The sequence below is a fragment of the Andrographis paniculata genome, unplaced genomic scaffold, assembly GCF_009805555.1.
Source record: "Andrographis paniculata isolate CXL003 unplaced genomic scaffold, ASM980555v1 Contig69END, whole genome shotgun sequence".
NCBI lineage: Eukaryota > Viridiplantae > Streptophyta > Magnoliopsida > Lamiales > Acanthaceae > Andrographis > Andrographis paniculata.
Genome location: NW_026137605.1, coordinates 7,851,147 through 7,875,834, shown reverse-complemented (window position 1 = coordinate 7,875,834; position 24,688 = coordinate 7,851,147). Strand labels below are relative to the sequence as shown.

General features: G+C 28.6%; 1 protein-coding gene across 1 annotated transcript; it reads left to right on the top strand.

The window, feature by feature from the left end:
* The first annotated feature begins 13,221 nt into the window (after window positions 1–13,221).
* LOC127263884 (transcription factor TCP1-like) lies at window positions 13,222–14,646 on the top strand. Its single transcript, XM_051293168.1, has one exon. The coding sequence runs from the start codon at window positions 13,238–13,240 to the stop codon at window positions 14,447–14,449; it is 1,212 nt and encodes a 403-aa protein (XP_051149125.1). The 5' UTR covers window positions 13,222–13,237; the 3' UTR covers window positions 14,450–14,646.
* Window positions 14,647–24,688: the final 10,042 nt, after the last annotated feature.

Genomic DNA, 24,688 nt, shown 5'->3' with positions numbered 1-24,688 from the left:
TGAAACCTTATTTTCACTCAATTTATCAAGAACTAAGTAAGTTCTTTCCTCATGACTATCACCAACTTAAGAACATTGAGGATAATATTGTCACAATTCTAGAGATAGTACAAGAAAGAAGATAATTGTATTGCTCACAACTCTAGGATAATTTACAAATGAAGGAACCACCCCTTTTATATACATCTCAAGTCCAAGATATATGCTCGAGACCAATTCCATCCAATGGTGTAGATTAAATGTTTAGAATAATAGAATTCTAACAAGTGAAATGATAGAAAAAGCCATAAAATTTCGACTTTCTTTCTCGAGGTTTTTCTTTTTTCTTTTTTCTAATTCAAATTTTTATGTCCATAAAATAATTGTATGATATTACATATACTTTCTTTTACAAGGTTTCGAAGTTCCTTTTAGCCTCCTCCTAGTCCTTCGCTCTCTACATGTCTTTACCATGGGCACTTGGTTTCATTTAGACATAATTTTTTAAAATTTTGAAAATATTAGTAAAAGTAGAAGTAAATATTTGATTTTTAATAATTTTTTTTTAATGTATATCAACAGAACTCTCAACGGAGACAAAGACCCCCTAAAAAACGGGGTAGGTAAAATGGCATCTAACGACAAATCTAAAGGAAAAAGAAAGCGAGGTCAATGGGAAGTGGCATCATCTATCAAAAATCAAATGGAGAAGAAGGAGAAGAAATAGGTGCATGTCTGCCTATAAAAAAGAAAGCCTGCGGAAATCATCATATTTGACTTTGTCGAAGAAGTGAGGTAAAGTTCAACCAACACTATGGTTTAATTTGAATTTGATTTTCACAAGACTCAGAAGAGCAATATGAACTACAGTATGTTTTATTTATGCTTACATATAGATATGTAAGCTTTTCGAACAAATTTATTGTTATTACAGTGCAGTCATTATATACATATGATGTGAACGACAGTGATCTGTCTTTAATTTGTTTTGTTTTGTTTTGTTGGGAATCCTAATTCGAAAGAATGGGCAGGTTTTCTGCAAAAAAAATATTAGCACAAAAACAATTATTAGTAGATAAAATAACTATTGTAAAAGAGTCCTGTAAGGGATGACATGGTGTTGTAGGGATGGACTCGTAATTATGAGGTCATACTTTCAAATCCCGACGCCTTGCAGGTTATTAGGTTCAGTTGAGAGTTTATCGGACATTTAGTCTTCCGGTGTCAAAAATGCCTACGCGGCACCTAGGAGTGGCAATTAGGATTGGCCCGGTTTTTTTCATGTCGGGCCATATAGGCACAGCCCGGTTTGAAATCGGGCGGCTCCGGGCTGATCCGTTTTATTTTATATTTTTATTTTAAATAATTTTATCCTTTTTTCTTAAATTTTTATTTAATACAAATTTTATTCGAATGAGAATTTAACTCATAACCGCAAAACCCAGTAATCAACCCTCAAGCGCGATGTCTCACCAATTATCTACAAGGGTTTGACATAACCACATGTATATGTGTAAAGAACTTTGCCACCAAGCTATGTCTTCATTTTTCTTACTGTTTCATTAATTAATATATATATAATATTAATTTGATAAATCGAGCTGGGCCGGATACAACCCAGTCTTTATGGGTTCAGGCACGGCCCAACTTATTAGCGTGCCGGGCCAGGTGTAGCCCGAAAGAAATCAGGCCTATTTTTAGAGGCCTAAGCACGATTTTTTCGTACCGGATTCGGACTGGTTTTTCGGGTCGGCCCTATTTTTGCCAACCTTAGCGCACCTGTGTGACATACCGTAGGACACGTATCTGCTAGGTCAGTGCCATCTAGCGGACACATGGATAATTTTTATTTTTTATATTTTTAAATTTTATTTTTTTTATAACGTATCTGCTAGGTCAGTGTCACCTAGCGCACACATGGATAAGTTTTATTTTTTATATTTTTAAATTTTATTTTTTTTATAATTTTAAATTTTAATTTTTTATATATTTATTTATATTTTTTACTTTTAAAAATAAAATAAAAAATAAAAATTATCTACGTATGGCGCTGATCTGGTGAACACTTGTCCTCCAGTATGCCACGTAGGCATATTTGATGCCGAAGGACTAAATATAGGAAAAGCTTCTACTTACAAGATTATTTTAAGATAGCATTCAGTTACCGAACTAAAAAAAAATAATTTACCTTAATTAAAATGAATTAAAACAATAATATAATCAAACAAAATATCTAGAATTCGATAAAAAAAAAAAAAAAAAATCGGCTCAGATCACAGCCTATTTGGTGCCAACTTCAAGTCGCCAAATGAGGCAAAATCACACAAAGGGGGAGAAATAGCTTTGTTTCATATATAATGAACACAAAATCTACAGGAGAAAGATGATTGGAACAAATATGGCAATAATCCGGCAAGCACTACGAATAAACAACACAATACACTAAATCTCAAGTCCATCAGAAAAAATCCACGAACCCACCGAAATATATAGCTAACGAAGATTATAGATAAACCCACAAGTTAGGAGTAAAAATACCTCATCACAACAACTTCAAAGAAGAAGAAATGGACTCGGAAGAATTGAGGAAGAGAGCAAACTAAAACTAGTCGTGATAGAATAGGTCACAATGAAACAAAAGGTAAGATTATATTTGTAACCAACCCAGTCAGGTAAGATTTGTATCGGATTGGATTGGGTCCAGGTCGGATCGATTGAAAGAGATAACCCAACTATCTCTTCATTGTTTCTAGTCGACCATCATGATTACTTTAGAGAGATAAATAAGAGTGTGGAACATATTACCATCATCATATTTATACATGCAATTCAACACATAGTTATTGCATAAAAGAAGAATATATAAACACGGAAATATTATACATGCTATCAAAGTAAATAATACAAAGTTGTCAAATCAATACATTTATTTTCCATAGTTAACACATAACTAAAGAACCAAACCTTAGACTAATATAATCCATAGCAACAGTAACCTAATTCAAAATAAATTTCTCCAAGTCAATATCAAATAGTCATTCATTTGCACAGGATCACAAATAGCACAAATTTCTTTCACCATAAATACATTATTCATAATCTCATTCTTTATAGTCAAATTTGTTTCATTATATTATTAGTTTCTAATTTTTTTTCTTAAAATGTTGACAATAACTAATAAAATTTTTGTCCAACAAAATTAGATGATTTTCATTTATAACCAAAAAAAAAAATTCTTACACATTGGTTGTTTTAATATTATTAGTTTTAGTTATTTTTTTTGTGTTGGATATAAATCATAAGTCAATAATAAATATATATATATATATATTTCATATGAAATTATTGATTTTTGACTTTTTATATCATATAGAATTATGTAAATACTGTAATATTTTAATTTTTGGTAATAAAAACACACCTAATTTAACAGCCACTTAAATCAAACATACACTCATATACACACAAACATGTTACCATCACAAACCCTAATTTTGGCTTTCTCACTCCTCAACTCCTCAATCCTCACTCACCTTCTTCCATGAATTTCTGTCAGTCCTTAGCTTTGATGGCAAACTTTTGATGGTGAATCTACTCAACCTTCGATTCTAACAGTCAGTTTTCTTTCTTTACAATAGAATCCGTTTGTCTTCCCCTTCGTCGTTGATATGAATCTCTTCACCAATGAATTTCATATTTTCTTCTCTAGGGATGGCAAAGGGACGGGTTCAAAATGGGTCTTGCATACTTCAAAATTCGCCCTCTCAGAAAATTATAAGTCCCAAAATCCGCCCCCAGCTCAATCCGATCCCAAAATCAGTCCCGGCTTGAACTCTCAGATTTGGGGTCAATTCGGAAAATTCCTTTTATTTTGTAAACTATATTTATATTTTTTTTTCTTATTTACACTACAGACTTTTTTCAATTTGTCTTGTAATTAGCTTAAGAAACAATTCCGAGACTATAAAAATACATATATAATAAATATTAAATCAAATATTAAATTCAAGTATAAATTTGCCTCCTAACCACCATTTCCTATTTTTTAAAAATTCAAATATTATTTTTCTTAAAAGAAATATCAAAACATAATAAAATTCTCAAAAAACACTTTCTCATTTATTTTTTGATTCATTAATTTCACATATTCCTTCTTCTTCCACTTTATTCTCTCAATATCCTCCTCTCCCTCCACCAACTACTTGACAGCTCCTCTTTCTTTTTTTTATCCAGTAGGTGGGAGTGAACGGCGACATCATTGGCATCAACGGCGCGGATAGGAGCTTTTTTTTCTTTTTTCTCTTCTCCGGCTAGGCTAAGGCACTGGTGGCAGAGGCAGAGGCTCGACCTCCTCTTTCTTTTTCATCTTCTCTGGCTAGCAGCGGCAGGCGGCAGCACTGGCGGAGGATCGCAGCCTCTTTCCTTTTTTTTCTTCCCTGGCGTAGCGGCGGCAAAGCCCGACTCCTCTTTCCTTGTCTTCTTCGCCGGCGCAGCAGCAGGCAGCGCCACCAGCGGTGGCCCGTGCTCCTCTATCTTTTTTCTTCTTCTCCGGCGCAATGGCAGCGGCGCCGGTGGCGGCAGCAGAAGCACCGGCTGTGGGGCAGTGCCGGAGAGGCGGCAGAGTAGAATAATATATTCTTTTAAAAAAATAATTTAAAATTACGTCGGAATTTGTAGGCTAGCGGGATAATATATTCTTTTAGAAAAATAAAAAATAAATTTGCTTCGAAATTTTCGACGCTATTGGATAATATATATTTTCTTAAAAAAAATTAATTAATTTGTTTCGGAATTTCCAAGGCTAATTTGCATAGTCTTGGAATTTCCATATTTGCTTCAAAAATTCCAAAACTATCCATATTTGTCTTGGAAATTCCAAGAAATTACATAAAAATCAGTCACAAAATCATTTTCGAGATTATGTCCGAGACTGATGTAAAATAAGTTCGGATATAATTCATTTCCCGAATTAATTTTCGGAGTCAAAAACAGATTTTTCGGTAGTGTTATAGTTTATATAATAAAATATAACAAATTATTCAGATATTAAATATTAATTATTTTAAATTTTAAAAATTTTAATAATAGAAAAAATAATATATTTTTAATTGAAGTGATATGTATCGATGAATAACAAAATAATGATGAGTTGAAAAATAGAGAATTGAAAGATACATCACAATTAAAAATGGTAAAAAATTTAAAAATAAAAATGAATAAAGATGGTAAAAGTATTAAATTATAAATTTAGATTAATTATATAAATAATGATAAAAATATAGAATATTAATTTTCATAATTATTAATTTAAGTGAATTCAAGATTGGTTTTTATCCAATCCTAACCTATCCCGAACCCGGCCCAATGTAAAATTTTAAAATTCATAACCGGTCATATTATAAAATTTTAAACCCGAACTCACCTCATTGTTAATGCTGGGGCTAGTCTGTGCCAAGATCCGCCCCAATTGTCATCCCTATTCTTTCTTTCTTACGAGTTTGATTGACAAATGAATCTAATTGTCCGGAAATCACTTCTCCTCGTTGTTCCGACCTAGATCCGTTCTCAAACGACTGTCCCGATGATGTTTGCAGGTAATAGAACCCACGAACTCAATTATCTATTACCAACCGATGAAGGCACTTTGTTTTAAGCTCTAGTTCTTGTAAAAATATTTGACTCTTGTAATTTTTCTTCATGTATACATATCTACAGTGAATTCTCTTCTCTTCTATATATTCGAAGAATAGCTGTTGCGAGAAAACAAAAAAAAAAAAAAAAAACCTCTAACTGCAGTCACCACTCGATGATGAATATTTGTTATAAAATTTTACATTATTCATTTAATTAAATTTTTCAAAAATAAAAATAAAAAAGAAAGAAAAAAAGAAAAAGCATTCTATGAGCAAAAATATTAAATAATATTTTTTAACGCACACTTATTTAATTTATTTATCTATAATTAAAATTTTATGCAATGTTAATTCTCACACTAACCATAAGAATTAATTACACAAATTATGTGAGGAAAAAGTTGAGTCCACATAATAATTATGGGCTAATTAATTATGTCCAATTCTAAACTATATGTGAGCCCATGCAAGTCAATCTAAATAGAAAGCATTTTATAGGCACTATTTAGGAGGTGTTTTTTCTTTTTTCTTTTTATTTTTTCAAAATTTTAATATGTGATTTCATAATATTATATTTTTATTTAAAATACTACATTAAGCAATTACTTCAACTTAAAATATCAAAAATTATAATAAAAATATACATATATATATATAGGTGTGTGTTATTATTATTATTATTAAAACAAAAAAAATAATTATTAATTTTTTAAGAATATGACATCATATAAGATTGATACTAAATTCAAAACATCTCAACATACAATTTAATGTATGTTTCTTTAATCAAATTTTCAAATTTTACTATTTCAGTTTTACGTTTTTTTTTAAACAAAAAAATATACATATATTTACTTTGTTTCACAAAATATTATATCAAGTATTATTTAAATACAAAATCTAAATAATTTTTTTTAAAATTAAACCCAAAGAAAGAGTTCTTTACTTTTTCATGTCCAATATTACTAGAGAAAATTGCAAAAAATATTTCACACGTATATTATATTATTACTTTTATCATGTATTTATCTCGCTGACAAAATATATCTAACATGTTTGCAAAAGTAGTTATTTCTTTCATTTGGCCGCGCGTGGCAGTGCGTGATCACGCGTAACGGCGCGTGGTGTGAATGTCACGCGCGGACAAATGACATAAATAACGACTTTTGTAAACATATAAAATATATTTTTCCAAAGAGATAAATACAAAACAAAATAATAATAGGGTACAAGTGTGAGATATTTTTTTTCAATTTTCTCAATATTACCGTAATACAATTGTAGAGATAAAAAAGAGAAAGAGTTTAAATATGTTGGCGCCCGGCCCAAATAGACTCAATCCAAACCCGAATTGAATCCGACTCAAGCCAATCCATCCCGACCCGATTAAGATTAGAAATTTAAATAAAATCACACCAAAACCACTTTGACATGTTTTGTATTTATGCATTTCATTAGTGATTGAGTCTCTGTCATTTCTCTTCCAAATTCCTCCAAAGTTTATTTTGATTTCTTTGTGGTCGTCGATAATGTGTGTTTGTTTCCTAATTTTGTGGAATTATCCAAAATCTCTCTTGCTTGTATATATGTGGAGAGCTTTATGTGCTATTCGTCTCGTTTATTCCGATCACCTTAGACAGCCCGACAAGAGAAAGAATAAAATGAACTTATTCAACACAAGGGCGACATTTTTACCTCAAAAACAATAACTATTTTAAAGCATCAACCATAAATACAGCCTGATTTAATCATAAACATCCATATTAAGTATTTCAAAGCGCGATATGAAGTTAGAAACAAACAAACACTTAGCTCCAATTTTACGAAGAGCTGCAAATGTACCTTTTGCAAGTCATTTTAAGTGCATTAGAATGCTTCACACCCAAAATAAACATAATTCTGCTTAAGCAACTAATAATATATATAAGAAATATCATGTTTAGGTCCCGTAAGGGATAGGGATGACCTGGCATGGTGTGGGGAGTGAACTTGTGACCGCGAAGTTATGGTTCAAATTCCGACGTCTCCAAGTCCACCTGCCACACATGATTTATCTAGTATGACTTGCCTTGTCGGGCCTAGTTTGCAGGGTATTAGGTTAGGCTGGAGCGCACTGGTGGCTGCTGATTTCCACGTTATAAATAAAAAAAAAAAAAATCATGTCTGGTACTTATTCTTAAATATATCACATACCCTATAGAGCATTTGAATAAGACACACTTTAGGCCAAATTTGTTATGATCAATTTTTATTTTTATTTTTGATAATGTATGTGCTGTTTTATTTATTTATCTTTATCTTATTGATTTTTAACTCGGAAGTTTTATGGCCCAAAATTGGGTATATATTTTGAGACGTGGTCTCGCTTGGGATATATTTTACCTTTCTAGTTCTTTTTCTTTTTTATTTTTAATTAATAAAGTATCTATTTTAAAATTTAAATTAGTACATTAAACAATTATATTAAACTCCTATTTGCATTAATAAAGAAATATTTTTTAATTCAAATGATTGGTAATCATACTACAAATCTCCCCTGGAAGCCTTCCATGCACTAGACGCTGTCGTTTTGTCGGATAAGATGAATTACAAATTCGAAGCATAAGCTTATACATACATATATATATATATATATACATACATACACACACTATGTTATTTTACTACAACTAATTAGAGTGGATAAATTATTTTATCTATATATGCTAATTAATAATATGCTTACTATGACTTATCAAAACCTGTTTTTATATTCAATTTCATTATTAGTATATTGTTTTTTTTTTTTTTTTGAATTATGATTACTACATATGTCTAGTAGGTGGAATAAAAAGAATATTTTAAATCAAGCTTATTAGATCATATTCTTCGATGTAAACAAATCTTATATATTATACTATCAATTTTATTCAAATTAAAACCTGTATATCATAATGTAGAAAATAAAAATAAATTCTATAGCTTTAATTGGAATATATATATATATATATCTCTGTGGAACGAGTTAATATTTGTACCAATTTCCTGTAATAATTCCAATCATAAATTATGTACGACAAAAGTTTGTGTTGTGGTAGGGGGCATCCGATCCATGCATGCATGCACACACACAAATATAAATATTATATATATATATATATATATATACATTCTATTAGATTCCTCGATTCATTTCAGGCCTTATAATAAATTGAGTTGTCACATTGTTGGTCGGTCACCAATATATCAACATTTATAGATTACTATAAATTTTCATTATATATATTTTATATAAACCAAAAATTTGAATGAGAGAGAGAGGAGGGGGGGGGGTTAGGTATTTTTTATTAACCCTAATCAGCAGCACCATAAACTGACAATACATAATAATAATAATAATAATAATAATAATAATAATAATAGTCTTTGTAACACATTACACAGTTAGTTTAAGTAGAAGGTGCATATAATATAAATATATAATACTCCCTCCGTCCCGCAAAGAAGGGCGATGTTTGCTTTTTGCACGTAGATTTTTAAATATTAGCATTATATTGAATTGTAATAAAAAAGACAAAAATATCCCTATTAGTATGGTGCAATATAAAAGTAATGGTATTTGTGTAATATATTGTAAGTTGAAAGGGTATTTATTGTGTGAAGTAGGTAGTACAATTACTAAATTAGAAAATGATAACCTTATTTTGGGACGGACGAAAATAAAAAATGGTAATCTTTCAATGGGACGGAGAGAGTATATAAATTTATGCAATACATAATAATATATACAATAAATGTTGGTCTAATTCAAACCATGCGTCGAATAGGGCTAATCAGCACAACTCTAATCGCCCTTACATATGTGTGTTTGAATTTTATCGTGAAATGATCACATATTGTACATATCGAATCAATTTTGCGGAGTCGACATCATATTTAATGCTATTCAATAATCAATATGTGACTATTTATTATTAATGATCCATCACATTATATATAAATGTACTTAATGTATATATTTCGTGCACTCTTACACGTGAGTGAATTATATTTTAGATTACAATCAACCACTAATTAGAGAGAGAAATAGTTCGATAATACATTGAAAATTATGTAAATTTATTAGTATAAACTAAATTTAATCGGAATGTGTAGATATTCGTTTTTGAATTGAGTTTGGCAATTTCTTAAGAAATCAAAAGTTGAATTATGAAAAGGTAAGTAAAACAAATTATGAGTTAATTAGTATGTCAAATAAAAAATAATATTAATAATAATTGACACTACAAAAAAATTAGTATATTTGTAACGGAATTCCGTTTCTAAAGTTCACGTAGCTAATGTAATTCCATCTCTAATTCCGTCTCTAATATCATTAGTAACATAAAAAGTGAATTTAATAACGAAAAAATTTCGTTACAAAATTGATAATTTTGTGTAGTGTGAGTTAATTAGAGCAAGAATCATTTATTTGTAATTTTATATATTTTCATTTATTATCCAATATGTACTTCCAATGTATATTTGAGGTATTCATTGATTGAATTATAAATTGAGGGTTTGTTCTTTTCTTGTTTATGGTTAAGTTTATATATTAATTTGGGTTAAATAAATATTAGATGTGATATTTTGTATGAAAAATTTTATGTATTTGTTGTAAATCGCGAGTTGTATAGTAATAAAATTAAATATATATATATATATTAAAGAAGACATAATCTTAGGGTTTGTTTGGTTTTGATTTGATGAATTTGAGATTTTGATTTAGAGTTTGATTAAATAGTACTTTTGATGTGATATTTATGAGAATAATAATGTATTTTTATTGATAACTACGTGGATTCAGTAGTGATGATTTGAATTGAATTTGAAATAGAAAACAAATATGGCTTTATTTTCAAAATTGGGTTATAATCGAACTAAAATATACGCGGAACATCAATATTCGTACACATGCCTTGTAGACTTAATTAACTATAATAGACAACTAAAATTAATGAGTCATTAGATTCATAAATATAGAGTAAGAAAATTGGTTGTACATCAAAATAGCTATTTGATGTTAAAAGCACAAATCACTTTATTATTAATTTTAAATAATGGTGTATATTAAGCCAAGATTGTGCAGATATTACATATTGATATGATACTAAAGAACTTCATAATGATCAAACATAATGGAGAATTTTTTAAAAAAAATAAAATAAAATAAAATGAAATAAAATAATGGTTTGATTGATATTAAATAATTCACTGTTGAATTGAATGTGACATGTGGGATTCAGTCAAAGAAAAATATATATATGGACTTTAAATGAAAATAAAAGCAATTTAAAAATTGATTCAAATAATTGTGCCCTACTCTTAGCCTCATGGGCAATAATGATAGGCATGGGGGACACCTACAAAGTTCATTTTCATAATATGTCCTCAAATTAATTTTAATTTTTTCGAAATATATATATATATGTATATATAACACTATATTGAATGATACACAATTGATTATTTGGGGTAAAAATTTGGACTTGAAAATATGTGTTCAATAACTAAATATTTAATATGGACTACTCAATCCATGCATTCTATGGCAAGTCACAAATGTTTGTGTTTTCAAGCATTCAAATTGAATATTGATGTTTTTAAATTGGCAATGTTAATATATGTGATATTTTGAATGAAAAAAATAATAATAATAATAAAAATAAAAAATAGCACAAATATGATATTTAATAAATAAATATAATATATTATACAAATCTATTACTTTTATATTACACAATACTAATAAAAAAAATTCTTGATTTGTACTACATACAAATATAATATTAATATTAAAATATTTACGTGAAAAAAAAAATGAAAATCTTGTTTCAGGATAGAAGGGGTATTAAAACATAAATGGGTTTTGAGGGCACAATATTTTTTTATTATTCTATTGTATTATTATCTATAAAATTTTAGAATTTTAAAATCTACGTACAACGCCTCAGCCCGAACTTAATAGTTTGCAAACTAGGCTCTACAATGCAAATCACACTAGGCGAACCATGTGTGGCAGGCAAAACCTGGAGGCGTCGGGGTTTGAACTAGACCATCCCTTACGGAACAAGAAATAATAGTATTTTATTAGTTAGTGAAAATGTGTAAGAATTTTTTATATTTTTGCATTTTTATTTTATGTATAAAGGTAATTGTATATGTAATAGTATATTTGTAATTTAAGTAAAAGTTAAAAGTATTTTGGTATTAATATATAATTATTATTATTTTAATAAAAAAGAAATAATTTGAAGTATAACCAACGAAAAAAGTGAAAAAAAAAATGATATTTTAAACTGAGTCAGAAAGAGCATTACTTTTAACTCAAAATATGATCATATCAAAATATTATTCTAAAGCTAAAACAAAAAGTGCAAAAGAGAACACATAACTAAGATAACAATACATTAAATTAAATTAAATTAAAGGATGCATTTAATTTCTAACTAGGTATATATTATACATCTCAAGAATACTCATTAGGGTTTGTTTAGTTATTAGTTAAGATAGTGCTTAAAAGTTCGATTTTACGAGTAAAAATATTTGGTTAATTAATGATTATATTGTAATATAAAATATATATTTGATTAAAAATAAATTTCAAATATATATTGAAATTTTTTTAAATTTATGATTTAATAAATATATAATATGAGCGTCATTTCGTAAAAAAAATAAAAAATAAAATATTATATATATAATATAAATAAATAAACATATATATATACTTAATTTTAAATATTTATAATTGTTTTTACTTAGAAGAAATAGAAATATAAAATTATAAATGAATCTTATATTTCAAAAAAAAATTAAGATTAAAAAAAATCAGAACCATAATGCTAAGCAGAACTCAACCTGATAACCAAAACACACCCTACATTGTTAGGCAAATAGCCACCTCAAGTCAACAATAGCTTCTTCAATAATAATAATAATAACAACTAACGTCCACGTAGGAATTTACGAATTGCATTAATTTCTTGAAATATAGATTAATATCTATTTAGAAAAATTGGTTAATTAATTAAATATTGTGGTAATGATTTGCCTATAATTTTTTATTCTAAATTTAAGCAACAATATAACCAAACTGACATTCAATAATATTTAATTTTAACTATATATACCTCCCATAACTTAATTAATAATTATGTTTCAACTATATATCACTACTTTTTAATTTTAATCAAAAAAAAAAAAAAAACAATTTATAAAATTTAACTATGTTAAAGAAATTACACTAATGTGTAGGCAACCCTACCCCCCTACCCACTACCCATTGCTTCACAAACTTGGACTAATCAAGGATTTAAAGTTAGCAGCTCCAAGGCCCTCCAACACCAGGCACTCCCTTTCTCCGGTCTGGCTCTGTGATCCCCGGAGCTCCCGAAAATAACCTTCGTTCTTGATCTTCCACATCCGTGCCCTAATTTTCAGTGGCTGCAAATGCATTATCATTATTACATGATTATTTTTAAAAATATTAATTCTTGAGAAAAATAAATAAATAAATAAATTTATTGGAAGCAGATGGAATCATAAAAGAGACAATAACTAGTGCATTTACAAGAGTTAGCTCCCACCGGCAAGCAGCCACCATCATGTTTCCACCTTCTTCTTCGTCTTCTTCACCCACCTGCGACGACAACCTTAACCCTTTCCACGCCTTAACTTATGCTCACCCACAATCATCTAATTACTCCAAACAAGATCGAAATCAAGATCAAGATCAAGATCAGTTCCTATTCAATCTCCCAACTCAATTCTTCAATGAAGACGAGCTCCCTCTGAATCAGATCTTCTTCCAGACTCACCTCATGTCTGCACCCCCATCAGATACAAACCCTAATTTTGCCCCCAAATTATCTTCAGATGACGATCCGTCGAAAGAGGAGGAATCGGCTAAATCCGACGGCCAGAAAACGACGGCGGCGGTTCCGGGGATCGTGAGGCGGCGCAACCTCGGCGTCGTGCCGAGGAGGAGGGCCGGGAAGAAAGACAGGCATAGTAAGATCTGCACCGCACAAGGGATCAGAGATCGACGGATGAGATTGTCCCTCCAGGTTGCAAGAAAATTCTTCGATCTTCAAGACATGTTGGGGTACGATAAGGCCAGCAAAACTATAGAATGGCTTTTCACTAAATCGAAGAAAGCCATTAAAGAGCTCACCAAAGGCTGCAGTGCTGTTAATCATCAAAATGAAAACCTTAAAGCTCCCGACGACATTAATGGCGATACCAAGACTGAATACTTTTTTTCCGATCAGCCTGATCCTTCGATGAATTTAAGTCGATTTGATCCGAATTCGGAGGCCAAATTGGAGGCCAAAAACAGTAGCAGGGAATCGAGGGATAAAGCTAGGGCAAGGGCAAGATGCAGGGCGAAGGAGAAGATGATCATTAAGAACCTTGAAGGATCATCAGCTTCAGCACAATTACCAAACCCTAATTTTCAGAAATTAGGGTTTTCGAACATCCATCTGCTCGAAAATGGCGATCGTGACGACAATTCCTACGATCAGGAGAGGGCTTCTTCTTACACCACGGTTTTCAACACGCAGGATCTGTCTGATCTTGGAACCATCGACAAATTGCTCGATAATTCAACCTCGTCAGCCATGTCTTTTCCTTGCACTCTTTCCGACTACGTCGATCCGAATGGCAATCTAATGGGGTTTTCTGGAAACAATTGGGATTTTTTGAGCAATGATCGAATGAACTCAATTCAGTATGCAGTTTTCACGAACCAGGTCCAACTAGCTGCTGATAACCCTAACTCGATTTACATGGCTGCTACTGCAAATTTTCCATGATGAACAACAAGATCATCGATCGGGTGATTGTCTTTAAACTCTCTATCTCTGTGTTGTATTTTGATCTCAGGTATGTGTTAATTACGTATGGATGGATTGTAAGAATTTGATCTTGAGATCGAAGTTAATTTAATTTGAATTTGAATCGATCTTTAATTCGTATATGATTGTTGTGGTTCTAACTGCCAACTCCAGTCTCTGTTCATCAGTCATATAGATCGATATCCATTTATTGATTAAGACAAATGTTTTGACTGATGAGTCCTGATCCTTAAATATACCAAACCATAAATGGATGAACATGATCTTGTTCAATTATTTCTTTCTTTCTTTAATTTGTTTGCAGATGATCATACATACATATATATATATATAAAGGGTTTATTTTATTTTACTTTATTTTCAATGTCAAGCTATGATGATTCATATTCATTTTTTTTATTTAATATTTTTTTTGGAATTTTCAAGTCCTTGTGAAACTTATTGAGGACAATGGGTATTTAATTTGTGTTCTATACATATATACAAGACTGATGAAAAATTTAATATCAAATAAATGTCAAGCACTTTTGGTAACATTATGTGGCCATATATAATGTTCAATATTCAAAACATTTAAATCTGATCAGACCATCTCCAGTTCATATCTTTCCTCCTATTTAAATACATTTTCGAATTTATAGCTTTTTCTTTTTCAATTTTCTTTTTTTTTTGGAAGCTTTAATTATGTGTTGTAAATTTTTATTTTACAACAATACACACCCACCCAAACTAGATGCATTGAAAATTATAATAAATAATATTGGCGTTAAGACCATGTTTAAATTCAGGGATTATATGATCTTTATAGTAGTTCAAATAAAGAAGAATTGTAGTCGATTTATTTAAATTAATTCGACGCGCATTTAATTTAACTTATCCAGTATTTCCATGTCATATTCTGATATGGATTTCTTGAGCACACAATGGGACAAAAGAAAAATAAAGATTTGTATTTAAGATGAATAGTTTTCAAAAATTTGTACCGACATATCGTTTTCATGTTAGAGACGGAAAGGTGTTCAAGAGAAAACGATATGAGGCATATGGTCGGTTTGGTATTTAATATCGCATATAGAGTAGGAAAATGATAAGAATTAATGTGGGGAGTGATGATTCATACTTATTATTATGACTATTGATCTTTGATGATCTTTCGACAAACATATCTGTTTAATTTAATTATTTTTTTATTGGATGGAAAATTACTTTTTCAACATCGATCAATTCATTATTAATGAAAGTTTGGTGTTATGTATGTGCCATCATGATTAGTGTAAGAAAGTCGATGATAGTAGATGTACATACACTTTTGATTATATATATTAATTCTAGCGCAAGATTTCGACTTTCCTGTTCTTGTGCGCGGGACATGTAATACATTCATTGGCGCATTGATATTTGACATAATTAATAGGAAGATTCTTGAAAATAAAATTTATAAAATCTCATTAGAGAATTTTAAGTTTTACGGGTAAATGTAACCTTTAGAATTGGGTAAATGTAACATTTAGAATTGTGTTGCGGTGTAATAAAGAGTTATTTCAACTTGGATTATACTTAGCTAGACATTTTAGGAGGCTACTTAACTCAATTTATTTTTTATATTAATTATTAATACAAATTACTATTAAGTACGTAATGAAAGTAACATATTTTTTGTTAGGGAAAAAGAAAAAAAAAAATTGTATTGAATTTTGATATATAGAGGTATTACATAAGGAATGAGATTGCAGATGAAGCAATTATCATTCTTTACAGAACCTTAGTTGCAGCAACTCAAAAATATTAATTTAATTTACCAGGTAGATATATTATAATTAAACTGTCGGAAACTAATGACCGTCTCACCTAAAAGCTCGAACTTGTTAAGGAAACTAAGCCATTAGTTACATATTCCGCAAACGGGAGTCCCCAACATAAACCAACAATAAAAAATTAAATAAAGCAGCAGGTTATCATATTAAATTTTAAATATATATATATATATATATATTGGTTGATTGAATTAAATCAGTGGTAGCTATCATTTTTATTATACTGCAGTTAATTTTCTTGAACAAATGCATACATATGAACTAATTAGGGTTTTGAATGAAGATTTCAAAGGGCTTTAAGATCCTTCATATTTTATGTATTAAATAAGCTTTGAATGAAATTTCAGGGGGCTTCAAAATAATTTTTAATAATATGAATATATATATATATATATTATAGGCTGCATTGAGAAATGCAATAAATGTAGTCAACAAAGGACAAAATAATGTAAACCCTAATAACTAAAAGCACTAACAGAAGACATATTATTAACTGGATTATATTCCTTCGAAATTATATATGCTCTGTTGTTTAAGTTTGTGGTTTTTTTTTATTATTATGGTTTTAATTTTTAGTTAAAATATAATAATTTGTAACATATTTGTTGAGATATTTTAGATATTTAGTTTTAAATTTAGTAGATTTATATTTAGATTTGATCTTAAATTTGAGTCTATCGAGTCTATATTGCCTATATATAGGCTTCTTATTTTGATGATCAATAAGACAATCTCATTATTTTCCCCCAAAAGTTCTAACATGGTATCAGAACCTATTTTTTTCATGTTGTAGATATAACCTACCAACCCGGGTACATTCAACCTAAATTGTACCCGGAAGTCTTGTGATTTTGGGATCATGCCTTTGTCTTTTTGCAAATTTTTGCAAATCTGTCTCGTCTTCGATCTGCCATCTGTTGCCATCTGTCCGCTGCTTGTCTGTTGCCTGTGTGCAATTTGAAATCTTTGCTGCTTTTCTGTTGCCTGTGTGCAATCTGAAAGCTTCGCTGTTTGTCTGTTGCCTGCGAACGATTTAAAACGATCTGACATATATCCGTTGTCTGTCTGTTGTTGCGTGCAATCTGCCATCTTTTGTTGCTTATTTTTGTTGTCGGAAATCTATCTATGATCTGTCATATGTCCGTTGTTTGTCTGTTACCTGCGTACGATTTGATTTGTCCGATTTTGCATTTTGTCTGTTTTCGACTCCGGTGGTTATCTCATTTTCGGCTCCGGTAGACCGTCATCTCGTTTTTTTATTCCGGTGAAGTCATCTCGTTTTCGGCTCCGGTGGAGCGTTATCTCGTTTTTTGGTTCCGGTGGAGTCATCTCGTTTTCGGCTCCAGTTGAGTCGTGTCGATTTCGGCTCCGGTGGAGTCGTGTTGTTTTTCGGCTCCGGTGGAGCGTCATCTCGTTTTTTGGCTCCGGTGGAGTCATCTCGTTTTCGGCTCCAGTTGAGTTGTGTCGTTTTCGGCTCCGGTGGAGTCGTGTTGTTTTTCGGCTCCGGTGGAGTCATCTCATTTTTCGGCTCCGGTGGAGTCATCTCATTTTTCGGCTCCGGTAGAGTCTTCTCGTTTTCCGGCTCCGATGGAGTCATCTTATTTTCGGCAATGGTGGAGTCATCTCCTTTTCAGCTCCGGTGGAGTCATCTCGTTTTTTACTCCGAGGTGGAAAGTCATCTCGTTTTCGATTTCAATGGAGAGTCTACTGCTAATTTTATTTCTATTTTCTTTTTGCGTTTATATTCAAATTTCTTATCAAACTCAAGTTGGTTTCTGTTATATCACTGAGGGGGATGTTGAGATATTTTAGATATTCAATTTTAGATTTAGTAGATTTATATCTAAATTTGATCTTATTAATAGATTAGATTACTTACATTTGAGTCTATCGAGTCTATTTTGTATTGCATAGGCTTTTTATTTGGATGATCAATAAGACAATCTCATTATTTTCTCCCAAAATTTCTAACAGTATTTATTTTTTTAAAAAAAATGGTGAAAGTTGAACATATATAACAAAGTTAACAAAGCCTCTCGCTTTGTGTGTTTTTTTCCTCATTATTTAATATTATATTTTTCTATAAAAATATGATAAATTTTCGTATAAAATATCACATTCAAAAATTATTTCACCAAAAAATCAATTATATACAAGTTTTATGTGTTTTGATTTTTTACTTTTTTTTCAAGTAAAATGATAGTTGGATATATAATATTTCAAATGGAAAACAAGTAGTTTACTTTTACATATTTTTAGAAATAAATAAATAAATAACCTCCAACACAGTTTAATTGTGTATATAATTATCGGATCGGGAAAGTAGTCATAGAGCTGCATTTTTTTTTTAGTTTTATAGCTTATATGTATAGAATCTCTAGAATCTAACCTTTGTTGTCTGAATTTATTATTTTTAAACTTTTTTATTATGCAAATTTGAAAATTACTTATAAAATATCATACTCCGTCCGCCCCGGTTATCGTGTCATATTTATTGTAGATACAAAAATTTAAAATATTTATCATATAATAAAAATAATTTAAATTAAAATTAAGATAAATAATTAGTTTAATTAAAACATAAAAAGATTATAAATTAAAAAAATTTAAATGAGATTAAAGTTTAAAAAAAAAAAAAAAAGAGAATGACATAATAAATAGTACAAACAGAAATTGAAAGGTGAACACACTAAGTGGGACGGAGAAAATATTTAATAATCTTTCATGCAAAAAATTGAACATGTAAAAAGTAAATTATGGGTGTTATAGGGGAGGGAGGAATATATAATAATAATATTTAAAGCTTATTTATTTTAATCGAATTGTGTTATATTATATTTATTTATTTATTTCTATTAATTTTTTTATATGACAAATGATATTTATATTTGATATATTTTATAAATATTTTTAATTTATTCCAGTTGCATCATCTATTTAATTTATTACGTGGGCTAAAGATCACGTTTGATTAAACCTTGAAAAAAAAAATTGCTATTCCCTCCGTATGGGATAAATATGTTACTCTTTCCGTCCCAAAATTATAGTTTGGGTTGTCTTTGACACGGGATTTAAGTGGGTAAAAAGTAATGGTAAAAGACTTTTTTGCCCTTGTAAGTGTATTAATGTAAAAAGTAGTAACAATTGTGTAATAATAATAAAAAAATAAGGATAGTTTTATAATAATATGGTTATTTATGGAAATGAGACTATTGTTTTGGGACGGACAAAAATATAAACACGACTATTGTATTGGGACGGATGGAGTATTTTTTAGTTGTCCGGCTTATGCGGAATAATAAATAATTTCATCCACCTACAATTTTATTATATTTACTTTAACAAATAATAATCAATTCATCACTATTTTTTCTACTTATCCACTACTTTATTATTAACTCTTTAATAAAAATTTTATAATATTTTACTTTACTTTTTATTTATCATTTTTTTAGTCTCCCTGTATATATCATTATCACTTTTGTTTTGTATTTATCTCGCTGGCAAAATATATCTTATATGTTTGCAAAAGTCGTTGTTTATATCCTTTAGCGGCGCGTGACGTTCACACAACGCGCGGCTATGTGCAGCCAAATGATATAAATAGCGATTTTTGCCGGTGAAATAAATGCAAGACAAAAGTGATATTGAGGTATACACGGGATAGTTTTTGCAATTTCCCCTCTATATTTATGTTGATTTGTATTTCTAGAGGATGTTGGTAGGAATAATAAAGGTTGCGATTGTTTTGATTTTTTAACATCCTCGTGACAACTTTTACATACAATTTTTAATGAAAATATATCATTTCTATCTTAAAATATCAAATCAAATTACACTATTGCACAAGCTAAAACCAAACATACTCAAAATTTTATTAATTAGTCGATCGATTATTTTAAATCATATGTTGTTGTCTTTGATAGAAAATATGTATAATTTATTACTACTAATTAAAACTAAAGTCAACAATATATTTAATTTCATGTTTTTATTGGGGAATTCAGAAAATGGTAATGTGCATGTGCATGCAAATGGAATGATTTACGTGGACCAAACCCCAACCTCATTCACTCACACATAAATTAATTAATAAAACGAAAATGATATTCCTCTCAGAATAAATAAATAAATAAATAAATAATGCATTGATGAAACATAAATTGAAATTAATTAATATTGAAGGGGAAGCAATTAAATGAGGGCCGACTTTGAACCATACAGTCGAGACTTCTTTTTTTATGTGACTTTGACTGCATTATACGTGTGACTCGGACGTATATGTTTTTGTGTGAAGGATTGGATTTTGATTTGAAATTTGAATATTAAAAAATTTAAATTTGAATAGTTATATGATGTGAGATATATAAATATTGATATGACATTTTGAATGTAAAATTAATTTTTAATATAATATAAAAAGTAGATGTTTAACGTGAGATATATAATATTGATATTTGTTAGTTAATTCAATTAGTTGATAATTGTTAGTTGATTCAATTAGCTAGCTTGACTAGCTGATTTCACATAGTTGTTTGTATTAAAATATTTGATATTTCTATTTTATTTTTTTAAAAAAAATATATTCAATTGTGTTCTTTTTAGTTTAGAATATTTGAAATTTTTTGTTATTAGTTATTGAAAATTGTAAAAATGTTATAAAATAGTATTTATTTTTATTATAGTTAGATTTAAAAAATAATATATTTTTATTGAAAAATATAAATAGTTTTTTCTATTGAAAATGATGTAAAATATAAAATAATAAATTTTTTGTGTATATATTTATTATGTTAATTATCGATTAGTTCATTATATTTAGGGTAAACTGTTTTTTTAGTCCCGTAATTGGACCCCCTTATCATTTTAGTCCCGTAAGTGGAGCCTGTCGCAAACCAGTCCTATAAGTGAAAAATTTTCGTTGTTTTAGTCCTCCGGTGCCGGAGACGCCCGCGTGGCTCGCCGGAGGTGACGTGTCCGCCAGGTCAGCGACACGTGGCGCTGACCTGGCGGACACGTCGATTTTTTTATTTTTTTTATTTTCTTAATTTTTTTTAAAACTTATTTTTAATTTATTTTAAATTTTATTTATATATTTTAAATTTTTAAATTTGATTTAATTTTAAAAAAATAAAAAAAAATTGGAAAAAAAAAATAAAAAATCCATGTGTCCGCCAGGTGTTGCTGACCTGGCGGGACACCTGGCGGACACGTCACCTCCGGCGAGCTACGCGGGCGTCTCCGGCGCCGGAGGACTAAAACGGCGAAAATTTTTCACTTATGGGACTAGTTTGCGACAGGTTCCACTTACGGGACTAAAATGATAAGGGGGTCCAGTTACGGGACTAAAAAAAAATTTACCCTTATATTTATAATTTTCAATAAATTTAGTTTATTTTTAGCATAAAATTTATATAATGTAATTTTAATATAAAAATAAATTATTAATATTTATATTTTCTATTTTGTGTTTGATTTTGATAAGTTTATATATTTTATAATTAAAACTAATTATATATAAAAATTAATTATTTTAAATTTATAAAAGTAAAACTATAATATAATAAAATATTCTAATATAATTAATAAATAATCAAAATATATTTATTTGTGTAAAATGCAAGGACAAATAAGAAATAAAAAAATTTAAACTTTTCAAAAATTAACTTTTTAGGTAAAAAAACTAATTTACCAAACACCTAAATTAGTTGTTTTTTGACTGGTCAAACACCTAAAGTTATTCAATAAGCTAAAACCTCTTCAAAAAGCTCTTTGTCAAACACCTCAGTAAATAGTAGAAGTTTTCTAAAATTTGATATAAGAACACACCAGTACGCATGTTAAGGGTACATTTGGTTGCAAGTTCCAAACTGTAGTTGAAAATTTTAGTATTTATTACTCCCTCCGTCCCAAAAGAGTTAATCTTATTTTTTCATTTTTGTCATTTTTAAAACAATTGTCATATTTTCTTATTTAGTAACCGTGGTCCCTATTTTATAAAAAAATTATTATTACTTTTTCAAACTACCCCTAATTATTACTCTAATCTATTTTTTAAAATCCTTCACAAAGCAATGGCATTTTAGTCTTTTATATTGTACTTTATACCCACTTTCAATTAAATATTATTATTCCTTAATTCTCGTGTCAACTTCCAACAAGACGTGTCTTTGGAATGAAGGGACTATTTTTTAAAAAAAATAAGTTTTTTTAATTATAAAATTTAAAGAATATTAATATTATATTATAAAATAATAAAAATAAGATTGAAGATTTTTTTGTTTTGTAAGTGTATTTTAATTTAATTATAAAAATATTAATATTTGTGAGATAATAATAAAAAAAGTAAAGTAATTTATTGTTGGTATAGTTATTTATGATAATAGAGCCGGCAAAAAACTATCCCGGATAATTGGGTTTGATTAAAAAACTTTACTCAATTATGTATTGGGTCAACACGAAACCAACACAATAATAAACGTATTGGATTAGGATTGATGCCGTCAAATCAAACTTGCCACGAGAATCCGATCATAATATATTAGTATTATATAATAAGTTTATTATATATAAAATAAATAAATCTAATTTGATGATTAGTCTTCATATTAATTTAAATTAAGTTCCATCCTAAATAATCTAACATAAATCACTATACACATTATACTATAACCGACAAAAACTAACATAACACGATAACTCGACAATAAATAATTAAATTTGGATCAAGAATTTTGACCCAATTATATATACGAGTCAAGACAAGCCTGATACAATAGTAAATAGATCAAATTAGAACTAAGTGATTTAATCTGTTTAAAGTATTTAATCCGACACGAACCCGACAAAAATTGATCCATTGTCAGATCTAATGCTAATGAGACTACGATTTTTGTACGGACAAAAATAGTAAAACATGACTATTAAATTCAGACTCGGAGTGGGCAAAATATCCAAATCAAATTGTTGAACTATTTACCAAATTGAATTGAAATTAATTTTCGATTAACCGAACAAATTCGATTCAAATACAAACATATTTGATATTTATTCGGTTCGATTTCGATTTTTAACATTGTTTCGATTCGGTTAACCGAAGCGAATATAATTACATATTTAAATTATTATATTTTAAAATTCATTTTAATAATTACTCCCTATGTCCCACATTGGATGTCTTAGTTACAGTAGACACGAGGATTCATGATAAATATAATTAGTAAATAGTTAAAAATATATTACTGAAAATAATTAATCTATAATATAAATCATTATAGATTAAAATTAAGGTAACTCATTAGTTTAATTAAAATTAAAAAAATAGAAAATTTAAAATAATAATAAGGTGTGTAATCATTTTCAAAAAAAAAAAAAAAAGTGACATTAGAGGTGAGACGAACATAAACGACAACGTGGACATGGTAAGTGAGACAGAAGGAATATATTATATTCAAATTTGGTTCTATTCAATTCAGTTCGAAATATTTACAAATAATTTTAATCTATTCGAAATTTTAATTATTTAAACGTATTTTTTAAAATTCAATTTTAATTATTTGTATATGAGACCGTAGTAATTAATATTTCTCATAACAAAGTATTCATTTTTTATTTTTTTTTTATTTTTAGTAATTATAATATCTACCTAACATGATAAATATCCTTACAATTTATAATATTTACACAAATGTAATTACTTATATATTAGACAATACTGATAAACTTATTTTAGTTATAATACTTTAAATTATGTGTAAAAAACATGTACTTACTTAAGGACAAAGGGAGTATATATTTATTTAAAATATATTTTGAATATTTTAAAAACTTGTGTTTTTCAATAATGTACTATTTGTATTGTTCATCTACTACAATCATTTATTTTATTTTTTTTTCATCTTAAAACATCACATTATATATATTTAATACATGTAAAAAAATTTTATTTGAAACATTATACTATGAAACTTATATCATCTCAAATAAAATATTATGATAATGCATATTTTTTACTATTTAAAAATAAACCAAAACACCAAAATACAATCAAACAAATATTATATTTTAATAAAATATATTCACTATGATGTCACTTGATAAAATTGCATACTTCCTCTCCCACCAAAATGTATGACCATTTAATGGGCACACATTTTAAACAAAGTATATAAAAATAAAAACATTCTTTTTTAGGATAAAAAAATAAAAATAAAAAATAGTACTTTTTACTTAAAAAATAAAACGAAAATACATTTAAATAAAAGAAAAAAGAAAGTTAAAATAAATTTAGATGACTGATAAAGTATAATTTACTTGAGAGTTAAAAGTCATCATACTTGATATTGCAGTCATAAAATGTGAAAACTTACTCCCCAATCTTATT

Coding starts and splice junctions, on each gene's coding strand:
- LOC127263884 (XM_051293168.1), top strand. CDS start 13,238: ATGTTTCCACCTTCTTCTTCGTCTTCTTCACCCACCTGCGACGACAAC.